Raw genomic sequence first — 15,679 nt, forward strand, 5'->3', positions numbered from 1 at the left:
TTAAGTTTTTATATTAAAAATGTAATTATTTTTATAGTGTTTTTTCGTAATTTAAGTTATCTTAAAGCCAAAGGTAAAAATCTATATATAAAGACTGTAAAAATGGTGAAAGTTTGCATGACTTGTTTTATATTTTTATTTAAATAATGCAAGCAGTGAATCCAATTTGACTTAGTAAATTAATATTTTCAAATGTGGATAAATTTGATGTGTCCTACATATACAGTATAGAGAAAAGCAAAAAAAATAAAAAAATGTAATTAAATTATATTTAAAAAATCACCTCTATAACATGAAACTTACTATGATAATGAATCAATCAGCTAAAGAAGTAGAAATATATTCCAGATGTTATGTGCATCCCAAATGGCTCTATGACATTTTCTTTGAAATACTGTACTTAATGTAACGATATTATAACTATAGGATATAAGTAGTATTATAATTAAAGTATCATGATAATTTATAATCTCAACAAGGAGAAAACTCCCATTCTGTGTGCAAGAGCTCATAAACAGCTAAAAAAAAAAAAAAAATTATAAATAGTAATATTATGATTATTTTTATTTATTGTTTTGTTTAATTATATTATTTAAATATTATTTTTATGTAATGTTATATTTATTGATTGGTATTTTAATATTTCTTTTGAGGGATCTCAGTAATGTGAATTGTGAGGAGTTGGGCCCGTTGCCTCCAGGCTGGGAGATTAGAAACACAGCCACCGGACGAGTGTACTTTGTGGACCACAACAACCGGACCACACAATTCACAGACCCGCGCCTCTCCGCTAACCTGCACCTCGTCCTAAAGTGAGTCAGACCTAGAAACCACTAGAGACAGGAGCTAGCCGTGCAGTGTGCATGACGCTGTGGTATTGCTGAAGTCTCATCCTGTCGTGTTTCACGTTTATTCCTACAGTCCCAGTCCGAATGGCTCCCGTGGTGCCGTTGAGGCTCAGAGCAGGTAAGGAATTAAATAGACTCTCTGCAGTCGGAGCATTTTATCTCTGTTTTATCTGCGTGTCGTGTGAACCAGAGGAATGCATTAATGGGGAGAGATCGAGTTTCCCTATTCCTGTCCTGACAGATCAAAGGACGTGTCCCACATTCCGTCTTCCCACTTCATGTTCTTGCAGTAACCAGAATATTTGGTGGGGTACGGCACGCACGGGTGAAATCTCACAAGTCAGGGAATATCAGTTCACGTAGGAGCTCACAAATGAAGCATTGCACCTGCATAGTGTCTTTTCACAATGTGAAGCATCTACCTTTCAACCAGGATGATTGAACTGGGATAGATCAATATGGCTTTTTTAATGAGCATTGCCAATATTTAGACAAAAAAAGGAAAACATGTACTGTAAAAATTATGGCTGTCAAACAATAATCGTGAATAATCGCATCCAAAATTAAAAAAGTTTGTGTTTATATAATATATGTGTGTGTAATGTGTATATTTATTATGTATATGTAAATACACACACATGCATGTATATATTTTAAAAATATGTATCTGTGTATGTATATGTATATGTATATATATATAACATTTTCTTAAATATGTAAATGCATGTGTGTATTTACATGCATAATATGTAATAATATATATCATAATATACATAATATATATACACAGTACACACACATATATTATGTAAACACAAACTTTTTATTTTGAGTTTGATTAATTGTTTGACAGCCCTATTTGACATTCAAACCTCTGTTAATCAACCAAGCAGGCATAATTATCACCCAAAAGGTATAAAATAGAGTAAAACAAATAAAGATGAGGTTCAAATTTAAAAGATAAACAAGGTAATACTTTGAAAAATAAAGTTTAAGATAACAAATAAAGTTAGTAGTGAGAAAATATTACTCCTTTAATAATTTTGCATAATCTGTTTATGTATGAATTATGTATTAAATAATGCAACCAGTGAAGCCAATTTTCTTTTATTTGGTGGATAACATTTAAAAAATATCAATATTATATTTTAAAAATACAGTATTTGAAAATAATAATATTTGAAAAAACTTGTACAACCAAAAACATTTTTATTCATATATATAGATATACAAGATATTTGAGTAACCTTAATAGTATTACATAACATGTATGATATGTAAAAAAAAAAAAAAAAGAGGAAGAGAGAAAAACACAATTACAAAAAGAAAGGTAAGCATGCCTTTTTTTTCGTAGGTGGAAACAGTCTCCCATGTAAAGGAGCTAATCTTAAAATGACAAATAATGATCGATTGCTAGTTTTGATTAGCATTTTGACAATAGTACTAGAGAGATTTAGTCATTTGATAATTCCTAATGAATATTTGTTTAGTAAGAGCTTGTAGCATCACAATTATGAGCACGTTTATGTTATGTTCATGACATTTGGGGCAACCGATTATCCTGTGAGAAAACACCCAAGCAGTTACCATACTGTATATAGTAGTACAGCAAGAAGGTTTTAGTTCTTGTTTTTTACGAAAACATATATATATATAATGCTCAGAGCAAGTCTGAAATGTACTGAAGCTACAGGCCAGCACACACTTAATTATTTCCAAAATGGTTTTCTAAATTACAAAATCTCAATGAGCGATGAATGTATTGCAGATAATAGTGCAACAAAAGTGTGCAATACACCACAATATAGCTTAGAATAATTATAAACTAGACAGAACCACAATATGTTCATTAGCTAGATTTTGATTTTATGTCGCATTGCCATGTTTTCCACACTGAGATACCAGACCGCAGTCCGAGCAGGTCATTTGCATTGAGACGTCATCCCTCAAGTGAATGAACTGTCAAGGTGAGTCAGTCTAAACGCTCCTGGCACTGCAGTAGTCTCACTTTTAGAAAAGGCATCAGACAGATTATGTGGATATCTGTCGAAACATCTGCCTTTTATCAGCGCAGAAAATCTCACCTCTCTGTCATCAGGCAAAAATCCTCTCTGCTGTGTGCTTTTCTCTCAACCTTGATGGGTTTATGATCTCACGATCAGTCGGTAATTTGAAGTGCGTGCTGGGAGCTTCGGGTGGGTGGGTGATTGTGGCTGTGCATGTGTGCATGCTTCAGTTGCTGTTGTCTTTTGATGGATCCACCCTCTTGATCCACATCCAGCATTTCAAGCATCACTAATGGTCACTAATGGCAAAAAAAGTGATCCAAAAATGTGCTATCTGGGTGTTTCAGTAAATGACATGAAGCTTGTTATGTCTATATATATATTAAATATGCAGTTTTTACAGATATTAACTGGAATACATGTTTTATTTAATAAAAATGTTTTCAAAAATATATAAAATATGCAATTCTTATAGATATAGTTACTCTACTGCAAAAATTTAGCTGACATTTCTAAAAACTTGTTTTAAACTAAATTTCCCCTTTGTATCTTCTCGGATATGCATATTTGTCATACCCATGCATCAAAGTTAGGATAATGTATCTCAGGCTGTTTTTACAAAGCAGCAGTAAGAACCCATCTAGACTGATTGTGTTTACATTGATTCAGATTCAAACCAGATCTTAGAGCAGTTACTGTAAGTTCCCTAAACAGTGCATGAAGCAGGAAAACTGCAGGCAGCCAGTGAGAAGTGCAGTGCATGAAGCAGGAAAACTGCAGGCAGAGAGAAGTGAGCTGCTGCGTGTCAGTGTAAGTGAACGGGAGGAATTAAAGAATGTGTCTCACTCCATCTTTATTTGTCTAGCACTGAAGTCTTTGCTCAAGCAGCAGCATTTGTTAGCAGATGCTACATCGTTTGACACTGAGTAATTTAATGCAGTGACGTTTAAACATTTAAGTGTGTTGTTAAGTGTTCAAAAGTGTGTGGTGTTTTGGGCCGATTGTGTATTCCGCATTGTATCAGTTCAGGACCGTGTTGGAGCTTGTGAAGTGAACTTGTGTCCTCACTTGATGTATTTGGAAGCTCTTTTTTTGTCCGGTGCTGGCGTGACAGATACCTGTGAGTTGGCACTAAAAGGGCGACGCTGTTCTGGCATCGAGGTGAAGAAGGGGTCAGGCTGCAGTGTTTGTGTGCATGTTGACAGAACGTTTCATCTCGTTTTATTAACCCTCTCTTACTCCGCAGTCGTCCCGGACAGCTGAAGGAGCAGGCTCAGTCTGTCATGTCTCCCGGAAATCTCCCCGAGGACCCTGAATGTCTCACGGTGCCCAAGTACAAGCGAGATCTGGTGCAGAAACTGAAAATCCTGCGGCAGGAGCTGTCCCAGCAGCAGCCGCAGGCGGGACACTGCCGTATCGAGGTCTCGCGTGAGGAGATCTTTGAGGTGAGACCAGACCCTGGATTATTTTACCTGCAGGAAATTCATTTCAAATCTTTATTTATTAAAGAAATTATTTTATTTAGCAAGGATTCATTGAACATTAAAGACATTTATAATATAACAAAATATTTCTATTTCAAATAAATGTTATTTTCCATATTTTATTAATCAAATACTCCTGAAAAAATTTATAATGGTTAAAAATATTACACAGCATAGCTGTTTCCAAAATTGATGATAATAAAAAAATGTTTCTTGAGCATCAAATCATCAAATGAGAATGATTTCTGAACGATCATGTGACACTGAAGACTGGAGTGAGGATGCTGAAAATTCAGCTTTATCATCAGGAATAAATTACATTTTAAATTTTTTTTAAATAGAATACAGTTATTTTAAATTGTTGATAATATTTCAAAATATAAATTTTTTTACTGTGTTTTTGATCAAATAAATGCTGGTTCTTAATTTTACAACAGGGAACACATAACTTTTGAACTGTAGATATTTATGTATTTTTTTCAATCAGAATAAAACCATATCAACCAAACAACCGTTGTAGGCAAGTAGATTCAAAATGTTTAGTTTTAAAACTGAAACGTTAATAATTCGGTTAAAATAATAACAGCACGTTTTTCACAGTCTTTCTCTAAATGAACACTAGGAATAATATTGAATCTTATTTGTGTTTGCTACAAAAACATTGTAATGAATAGCAATATTTACCTACAGATATATTACAAAAACATTTGTAATATATGAAAAATATCAAAGAGAGACTTCTGTGACCTTTTTGGTGGTGTTGCAAATGAATCATTAAATCAGAGTTTTGAATCAACTCACTGAAACAGACGGTTTGATTCATGAAAATAAATCTAACTTACCAACTCTACTGCTCTTTTAGCTAATGATGTTTAAATCAGAGACACTAATAATTTCATCTTCAGTATTTTTGTCTTTTTTAGTCTATTCCTTAAGTATCTTAGTGTTCCTGTGGCTCAGTGGTAGAGCATTGCATTAGCAGAGAAAAAGTTTGTGGGTTCGATTACCAGGGAACACACATGGTAAAAAAAAATGTATAGCCTGAATGCACGGTAAGTCGCTTTGGATAAAAGCATCTGCTAAATGCATAAATGTAAATGTAAATCTAAGTAAAAAAAACCCAAAAAACCAAACAAGTGTTTTATGTTCATTGGCAAACAAAAAGGTGAAAAAAAGAATAAACCTTTCCAAATTTCATTAGATTCATCTTGTTACTTTGTTTCTTAAGTAAATGTACAATGTTTAGATATTTTTAATGTAAAACGAGACTAAAATACTAAATAGTTTTAGCAGTTTTAACACTCATATAATCATGAGTTATCATTTGTGTGGCACAAATCAACCTAATGCTCTTTTTCTACCATCCCATCCCTGCCTCTTCCCAAAATGCATTTTATTTTCTCCTTAATGCGTGTCTATCAAATAAAGAATCAAATGGCCAAAATAAATAAAACTTACAGTTCTTAATTTGTTTTGTTTTGTTTTGTTTCGCATACTCCTCTCAACCAGTCACAAGGCAGTAATATCCACATCAATGTTGACTCAGTTGTCAGCTCTGAGATGGGAACTTTGTTGTTGTTTGAGGTTGTTAGTTTTACCAGTAACACCTGTCTGTCTGAATGAGGCTTTAATAGTGCTTAACAAGCCCAGAGGCCTGGTTAACCTTTACTGTGAGGGCCTTTGAGCTCTGCTGGATGTTAGCCACAAGCCATAATGCATCAGTCATGACATTAAACTTCATTAGCATGCTGAGTTCAGCTAACGCGTGTGACATGTACTGCACACGTTTCTGAGCCTCATCTCAGGCCTGTTGGAACAACATCCATACCCCCCTTCTCTCTTTGCTCAGCTTGAAGTGATTTTTGGTCTGTTTGGTCATCTGTTTTAGGGTGTTTATGGGTGTTGTGCTGGATGCGCACAGGCATTTCTGGATGCTGCATTCCAACATGCTGCGCTCTCTCCCCACGGACGAGTCTGACCATAAACATTGGGTTATATGAACCCTTCGCATTAGTTTGGGTTCTTTTGAGTTTGTTGGCAAAATCATAAGATGACAGATCAACTGTAATAAATTGACACATCTCCAAGGGCTGGTTGCAGCGTAAATGGCTTAACTTAAGCAATGCAGATTTGTGTGTTGCATTTAACACAGTTGAAGTTTATCTTGTGGAATCAAATCAAGTGAAACTTGCCATCAAAAGATCTACAGAAAACAGAATTACGATCAGGTGGGGAAAAAATGGCAGGTTTTTTTGATCAGTTTTGTTTTCAATGAAGAAATTTGCCAGTCCATTTTATGTAGAGCAGTTTCATTTAGTTTCCATTTTAAAATATTTAACTAAAATATTTCCTATTTTTTTTTTATTATAAATATTTTTTTTCTCTGATTAGTTTTCGATACCATTCTTTAGTGGTATCAATATATTTTTAAGAATTTATAATTCTGTTTTATTTATTTTTTTTGTTTTGTGCATAAAACAGGCTTATTATAGTCAACCAAAACTAAAACCAAAAAAAAACTAAAAATCTTTTGTTGTCTCAAACTGAAATAAAACACTTAAACTTATTTTATTTCAGCTAGTTGGCAAGGAAACATTTTTATTTAGTTTAACTTGATTTACTAAAACAATAAAAAATAATTAAAATAATCATTAGTAGTCAAAATATAAAAATATATAGACATTAAAATAGTTTAAATAAAATAATAAAAATGACAAGAAAACGCACCAAAATGACTAAAATTTAACAAAAACTGAAATAAAAATGAAAACAAAAAATGTAGCAATAAAAACAGGCATGTACTCGAAGAAAATAGTTTATTTCACTTGACAGTTATTTAAAGCTAAATAAGTCTGAAACTAGTTTCAACGCCCTTAGTGTGAACTTGTCATCTTAATTATGAGCATACGGATGACTTGCATTCTTATGAGCTTTCCGTACTCTTTCTTACATTTCAACACCACATCTCGGCTGTTTCCTCAGGAGTCATACCGGCAGGTGATGAAGATGAGGCCGAAGGACCTGTGGAAGAGGTTGATGGTCAAGTTCAGAGGAGAGGAGGGTCTCGACTATGGTGGAGTCGCTAGGTATGAGACACAAAACTTAAAGCTGAGCATGAAATCAAAATTTGCCCCGTTTTCTTACTTAAGACATTAATTGTGAATGATTTATCTGTGAACATTATTCAACAGAAAAACACGTCTTTGTAATTTGAAGGAAAATTTACTTTTAAATAATATGAAGCTTTCTTCACTTTCTTGAACCAGGTGTTATTTTTTTTTTTGTTTTTTTTACAATTCAATCAGTTCCAGAAGGATAAAATCAACTCCTGGCATACCATTTTTTAATATTATCTTATTGCGTTTATTTTTTATTATGAATAAAAATACAATGTATCACATAGGGAAGTAAATTGGGTTATGTCACAATGCTGTTTTTTCTCACAATACAGTAAAGTGTGTGTCCATCTATGCTGTCTTCTAACACTTGTCTAGAGTATAACAGTGTCAAAGTAGGCCATGGTAGATTGAATGTCTGTCAATAATTTGTGCTGTTGCGTGTGTTTGTGTCATAGGGAGTGGTTGTACTTGCTGTCGCATGAGATGTTAAATCCATACTACGGACTGTTCCAGTATTCACGAGATGACATCTACACGCTACAGATCAACCCGGACTCTGCCGTCAATCCGGTAAGTGGACCTTGATCTTCCTCATGAGCTTCCCATTTACTCCGACAAATGCTTGATTTTCCAAAAAGCACTCATTTCTTTTTATTTGTTTATGTTTTTAGGAGCATTTGTCTTATTTCCACTTTGTGGGGAGGATTATGGGAATGGCTGTTTTCCACGGGCACTACATAGACGGAGGCTTCACTCTGCCCTTCTACAAGCAGTTGCTGGGGAAACCCATCACTCTGGACGACATGGAGTCAGTGGATCCAGATCTCCACAACAGCCTCGTCTGGATCCTGTCAGTGTGCTTCATACATCAGTCTATACAACTGTGTTACATACACACACCAAAATAACTGTTATACAAGTATTACTCTAACTGTATTTCCAGCAAAAGAGTGTCTATGTTATAATAATTAGGTGTCTTTACTATAAACTTGCATCAAAAAAATGTAATTGTTAGGTACTTAGTGTGTTCATGTTGAATTGCAAAACACATTTTCTGCTTTCAAGATGGGATTAAAGTGGATCCAGAGAGTTTATGTTGGCTTAGATATATAAAAAGATGACAAAAAACAAACCTTAACATTTCATTTATTAATGTTGAAGGAAAGGAATGTATTATTTTTACTTAAACTATAACTGATAATAATTTTGTCTTTATTAGCTCACTCAAATTAGTCCTGCAATTAATGAAATCATGCAATTAGTATAAAAATGAATTAACTTCAAATTATATATTAAATAGAATAAATACACACACACACACACACACACACACACACACACACACACATATATATATATATATATATATAGATAGATAGATAGATAGATAGATAGATAGATAGATAGATAGATAGATAGCATGCATAATTAATCTAATAATAATTTTAAAAATTCTGTTGTCTGTGTTTAGAGAGAATGACATCACTGGGGTGTTGGACCACACGTTCTGTGTCGAACACAATGCATATGGAGAGATCATTCAACACGAGCTCAAACCCAATGGCAAGAGCATCCCTGTCACCCAGGACACCAAGAAGGAGTATGTGAGGTGAGTGTGGACTTTTGTCTCTGAACACCTTCCTCCTCCCTGTCTAATGTGTCTCTGCTGATGTCATTATGGCTGTTCAGGCTGCAGGCAAATCTGATTTTCCTCACATCAGGGGCCGGATTCACGAAAATCTTTTTAAGAAATAAATTAAGAAATTTCTTAAGATAAATTCCACGAAGTTCGTAAGAATGTTCTTAAGTGCAATTCTTGAAAAATTCTTAATACGTTCTCAAATATATTCTTAAGAACATCTTATTTTTTTTTCTTAAGAAGAAAATAGCAGCCGTTATCTGAATAAATACATGACGCACTGATAAAATCACACTATTGTCTTTTTGTGCTTCCTGCAGATTATCCTAATAATCATAATAAGCATGCACACTATTGTCGTCACGACTTTGACTGGCGCTCAGCTTCACGTGTTTAATGCGCCGTGGTTTTGAACAGTTACTTTTAAAATAGCCTGTCTCAAGCTGCAGCAATGTTTCATTCATTTTTGTGCTGTTTTTGCGCTCTCATCTGAGTGAACGCTTCCGGTAGGCCTATGTGTGTCCGCACTTCTACAGCAAATGTGTCCTGCACGTTCATATGTGCTAAATACTGCCAAAGATTATGTTGTATTTATAAGCTAAAATTAAAAGCGTTCAGTTAAAGCTTCCTATCTGACTCGTTTTAGAGTTGCTACTGAGTTTTGAAGTCAGCAAAAGGTAGCGTCACACATAGGCTAATCATAATGACCGATCATGTTTACATAAACAGTCATCGCTGTCACTTCAGTAAACTCGTACACATCCCTAGTCCTACTATGTATTATATGTAGCTGTTGTTGTAATGCTTAAATATAACAATTAATTTGAAATAACCCAATAAATTAATTAAATAATTCTTACTGTTTGGGATTTGAGACAAGTCTGGGGCTGTCCTAAATTTAAGAAGTTATTTACAATGATCTTTAAGAAGATTCTTTTCAAGAATTTGAATTCTTCTTAGGTTTTGTCTTAAGAACAATCTTAAGAAAAAAGATAAGAATATTCTTAAGATTGATTTTTTGGGAATACAAAACATTCTTAACTTTTTTCTAATGTGAAAATTTAAGAAGAAAACGGCAGTTAAGAAGAAATTTCTTCTTAAGAATGTTTCGTGAATCCGGCCCCAGGTCTTTTCAGGCAACACTATTAATTGAAAGTGATCAAAGCAGATTTGTGCGACACAACCTTCCTCTCTGCATAGGTTGCTTTGGTAATGATGTAGGCGTACCCAAATATGTGACCCTGGAGCACAAAACCAGTCATAAATAAAACTGGTATATCTGTAGCAATAGCCAAAAATACATCGTATGGGTCAAAATTATTGATTTTTCTTTTATGCCAAAAATCATTAGGATATTAAGTAAAGATCACAAGATATTTTGTAAATTTTCACCGTAAATATATTAAAACTTAATTTTTGATTAGTAATATGCATTGTTAAGAACTTCATTTGGACAACTTTAAAGGTGATTTTCTCAATACTTAGATATTTTTGCACCCTAAGATTCCAGATTTTCAAAAAGTTGCATCTCAGCCAAATATTGTCCTAAATCCTGACAAACCATACATCAGTGGAAAGCTTATACAAGCTTTCAGATGATGTATAAATCTCAATTTCAAAAAAGTGACCCTTATGACTGGTTTTGTGGTCCAGGGGCACATGTGTAAAGAGGCTTTCAAAATGGATGAAGGAAAAGTGCAGGTGCATCATCTCCCTCAAAACAAATTAGTAGACTAGTACACAGTGTGATGTTCTGTTTTGTAGTCACGGTCGGCTTCTCCTTCTTTGAATACTGCATGAATGATTCCGGCATTTCTGTCCCAAGTTTTGATCGTTGCGTGTCATGTTAAGAGTGATGCAAAAGATTATTTGAAATCTGATTTGAGCAGCCAGAGCATCCAGACTGAGAGGCATCTGTAAAAATCTGATTGGAATCACATTTCATTCAAACCACCTTCAAATGTGGCTTGAATCAGATTTGGAGAAAAAAAAATCTAATTTGCATGTTTTTTTGCTGTCTAGACTTTCAAAAACCCATCTGGATAATATCTGGATATGCAAAAAAAAAATCATATATTTTTTTTCTGGCAGTCAACATAGCCTAAGTGTCTTGTTGGTGTTTAAACACAGGCTGTATGTGAACTGGCGGTTCCTGAGGGGCATCGAGGCTCAGTTTCTGGCCCTGCAGAAAGGCTTTAATGAGGTCATCCCACAACACCTACTCAAGGCGTTTGATGAGAAAGAGTTGGAGGTATGAAAACTCACTTCAAGGAACATAAATCCACTTCAACCAGGCAATCCACTCGACTTAGTCTTGATAAATGTGTAATATCAGAGCATGGCTAATGATTCAAGTGTGTCTCAATTTCAGCTTATTGTGTGTGGACTCGGGAAGATCGACATCAACGACTGGAAGTCAAACACCCGTCTGAAGCACTGCACGGCTGACAGTAACATCGTGAAGTGGTTCTGGCGGGCCGTGGAGTCGTATGATGAGGAGAGGAGAGCCAGACTGCTGCAGTTCGTCACCGGCTCCTCCAGAGTCCCACTGCAAGGATTCAAAGCCCTGCAAGGTACCTGATGTCCTTTAGCATGAGTTTCTCATTCAGGATCTAGAAAGCATAATCATACATATGTTTGCTCTGAAACGCTGTATGATCCAGGTGCTGCTGGACCACGTCTCTTCACCATCCATCAGATCGACGCCAGCACCAACAACCTGCCCAAAGCACACACTTGGTGAGGACATATCCATAGACTAATGATAAATGCACACACTTTTTTCAAAGGACAGTGCCAGTATTTAGAGAGCAGTTGTAGTCCAACAGTCAGTCTATATATATATATATATATATATATATATATACTATATATATATATATATATATATACATACACATACACAATATATTACTGATATTGCACAATTTAATAAGAGAACTGAATTTTTGCATATTTATATTTAAAATATTATACACTACCATTAAAATGTTAGAAGAAAATGAATACTTTTATTCAGCAAATTCATTATTGCTGTGTATATATATATATAAAATATACTATATAGTATATATATATATATTATTGCTGTGTATATATATATAGTATAGAGATGCACTTTTGTATTTATTTTTCATTTTATGATATTATTTCCTTTTATTAAATTTCAGAAATATTTAAAATATTATGCACTACCATGAAAAGAAATGGCTATTAATAAGATTTTGTAAAAGAAAGGAAACTATTACTGTTATTCAGCAAATGTACATTAAACTGTTTAGAAGTGACTATAGATACATTTCTAATGTTATAGAAGATTCCCTATTTAATTACATGCTATTCTTTTGAAATTTCTGTTCATAAAATAATGCTGAAAAACTGTTTCCACAAACATATTAAGAAACACAACTGTTTTCAACATTAATAATAACAAAAATGTTTCTTGAACACAAAATCAGCATATTATTATGATTTTTGAAGGATCATGTGACACTGGAGTAATGATGCTGAAAGTTCGGCTTACATCTTAAAATATATTAAAATAGAAAACTGTTCATTTAAATTTTTGGTAATAATATTTCACAATATTACTGTTTTTACTGTATTTTCATCCAATGAATGCAGCCTTGGTGAGCATAACAGATTTTAACTGACCCCAATTTTTTTAACGGTAGTGTATAAATATTTTAAAACAGAAAAAGTGCATTATGTGCTAACAAAGCAGCAATGAACGGCTAATGCTTGTGTTAAATGGTTACCAATATACAATAATAATAAGATATATTAGTCAGTTAATCAGGCTATCACTAGTACAAACTATTTTCTGCACCACTATTCATTTTGTTCTAATTTCGGCTCAGCTTCAACCGCATCGACATTCCTCCGTACGAGAGCTACGACAAACTCTACGACAAGCTGCTGACGGCCATCGAGGAGACCTGCGGCTTCGCTGTGGAATGATCATCCGCCGCCGGCGCTCGCAGAGGAACCTTTCTCCAGGCGGGACAGACCTGTCAGTCAGCCGGCAGACGTGTGGGCCTCACGAGGAGCTCGGCCGGATTATACCGCAGCACTCCACGCCTGATGCTGCTACACAGATCTTTCTGCATTATTCGAAAAGAAGAGAAAAAACAACAGATCTTTTCAGCTGCTAGTAACTCTTTTACTTACTATTTTGGAACCTCCTCTTCTTCTTTTTGTTTTCAAGTCCATACCTTGATTTTTAGCATTAAGATAACATATTAACAGTATTTCATGTAGCATTTTCACAGACTAGACTTTAGGAGAGGCCGGAGTTTAGAGGGGCACGCAGAGCAAGAGCGATAACGCAGAAGCACTACTGTCCTCACCGAAGACTAGACGAGAGGAAGATCACAGGGTGCTGATCTTCGGCCCGCTTGGACCTTAGCAAGCCACGAGATGAATTCCTTTCGATCAAGGAACTTGGCTCCACGGGCCTCTTCTGGGCTGCCCTACACCAGACGCCATCTTGACTACCTGTGCTCCGTTCCTCAAGACTGGTGTCATCCGCAGACTGACTTATAAGCTTGTTGAAAGTGAACGAACCAATACATGAATTCTTAGGTAGGTAGGTAGTCTAGCTTTATTTTTATATGAGAGGCGTGAGAGGAAGAGGTTAAAAGAGTAAAACTATACAGATATAATATATTGGCACGTCACAGGAACCGTTGCCGATGTTTCCAGAGCAGAAAATGAAGTTGAGCCCATTGAAAAGGCTTCAGTGAGGTTGGCTTTGGCTTGCTTTGAATGTTCAAATTCCATCTTTTTTTTTTTTTTTGGAAAACATTGTGAAGAAAATCTTTTTAATGTGTTGCATTACTGGTGTCAACTTTTTGGTAAACTGTATTCTAATCCGTCTCCGATGTCAATCGAACCCTTTAATAGATTTAAAAATTATGCATATGTATAAGCATGTTAATGAGATGTGTCTTCCATTTCATACCTTCTCATTATATTGTTCCCATTTATTTTTGGGCCTGTTTTTTATTAGAATTATTATTATGATGATTATTTCCAAAAAGAAGAAATGCAGCTGTTTACCCCTCATGGAAATCAAGGGAGAGAAGTTTCTGTATTGCTTCTTATTTTTGTAATTTATTATTAACCCATTGTAGTACCAATTTACAGATTTTTTTTTACCATGAAAAATGTCTCTGGTCTTCAGTGAGCTTTACAGACGAACTGAAAGGAGGATCGCTGTACTAAAGAACAAGAAACAATTCTATCTTTTATAGAAATACATCAGCTTTAGGTGTAAATCTAGCAGAAAACAACCGAAGCATGTCTTGTGTGCTCTTTGTAAGCCTCCCAAATGCACAGCTTGAAAACCTGTTCCTTCAGGATTATTAAAAGAAACTGCATAAATAAACAAATGCAGTTTTCTAATATATATATATATATATATAGTTGAATGTTTCTGAGATGCTGCCTGTCTATAGCAATCCTCTATGACCATGGACTGTTGTTAAGAGTTTGCATTCGCTGAAAATGAGCTACACATCTTTTGTTACTTTTTTATAAATTTGAGTGTGAAAGAAAAAAAAACGAAACAAAATAAAAAAGCCTCTGGATGGATCAGTTAAATATTCGGAGATGGTGCTTTGTATAGTTATAGAATATTGTTCATATATGTGGGTCACTGACTGTCATTAATCTTTAATTTAATTTGATTTGAAATTAAAAAAATACAATTTGCACACACACACACACACACACACTATATAATGGCTGTACATAATAGGCAAATGGCTATATATATATATATATATATATATATATATATATATATATATATATATATATATATATATTTACCAAACTCTTTATGGACTGAATGATTATATATTTCATTTAAATCTGGTGCACACATAAAGATCTCTTCGTCTTCTCTTCTTTTAATGTTTTTTTATTTGTATAGTTAAGTAGACCTCCATATGGACTGGATGCCCTGTTGATTTTACTCTTTGAGAGGGTCGTTCCTTTACAGCATGATTTACTAGCAACACTTTTAACTTTCATAGCTGACCGGTGCAATTTGCTAAATGTAACACACACTATCATTTTTTGTAAGAGTGTTTTATTTTTGTGTGTAATTAGATCTGATTAAACGTGCCTTCCTGATGGGATCACTGTGGCCGCCTGCTTCTGTATGACTCTGTCCAAATCATCCATAAAATATACCGTTTTAACTGTTTTTTCACTGATACGTCAACCAACCGTTTCAGTGATTGAGTTAAAGAGGGGATCATTTCTATCACTGTGATTCTGTGTCTTCATGGGTTACATCATGTATTTACCATATTCTTGCATTAACTTGATTGCAAATACTGGGCATTGGGTTCAGTAGTGTGGCAAAAGAGTATCACAGTGCTTCACAATCCTTTTGTGACACCAAGGTGGGCTGCTAAGCATCATCTTGGCACAAAGGGGGGCAGATGCCCCTATTAGAATTAGAAAGAATTTGATCTCTCGCTCTTCAAAAGTGGGGGTAGGTGAAAATATCCCCCTATTAACAAGTTTTCTAGGTGTCCGACTCAATTTGACCAAATCTAAAGACAGTATG

General features: G+C 34.7%; 1 protein-coding gene across 1 annotated transcript in view; it reads left to right on the forward strand.

The window, feature by feature from the left end:
- Positions 1-15,242, forward strand: part of LOC109057647 (E3 ubiquitin-protein ligase SMURF2-like) — a 53,744-nt gene extending 38,502 nt beyond the window's left edge. The window contains exons 10-20 of the mRNA XM_042720633.1: positions 654-812; positions 922-966; positions 4,101-4,299; positions 7,321-7,424; positions 7,913-8,027; positions 8,129-8,307; positions 8,929-9,066; positions 11,227-11,347; positions 11,468-11,669; positions 11,760-11,835; positions 12,957-15,242. Of these exons, the coding sequence (XP_042576567.1) occupies positions 654-812; positions 922-966; positions 4,101-4,299; positions 7,321-7,424; positions 7,913-8,027; positions 8,129-8,307; positions 8,929-9,066; positions 11,227-11,347; positions 11,468-11,669; positions 11,760-11,835; positions 12,957-13,056 (1,438 nt within the window). The 3' untranslated portion in view covers positions 13,057-15,242. The remainder of the gene's footprint in view (positions 1-653; positions 813-921; positions 967-4,100; positions 4,300-7,320; positions 7,425-7,912; positions 8,028-8,128; positions 8,308-8,928; positions 9,067-11,226; positions 11,348-11,467; positions 11,670-11,759; positions 11,836-12,956) is intronic.
- Positions 15,243-15,679: the final 437 nt, after the last annotated feature.

This window comes from Cyprinus carpio, chromosome B3 (genome assembly GCF_018340385.1).
Source record: "Cyprinus carpio isolate SPL01 chromosome B3, ASM1834038v1, whole genome shotgun sequence".
Lineage (NCBI taxonomy): Eukaryota > Metazoa > Chordata > Actinopteri > Cypriniformes > Cyprinidae > Cyprinus > Cyprinus carpio.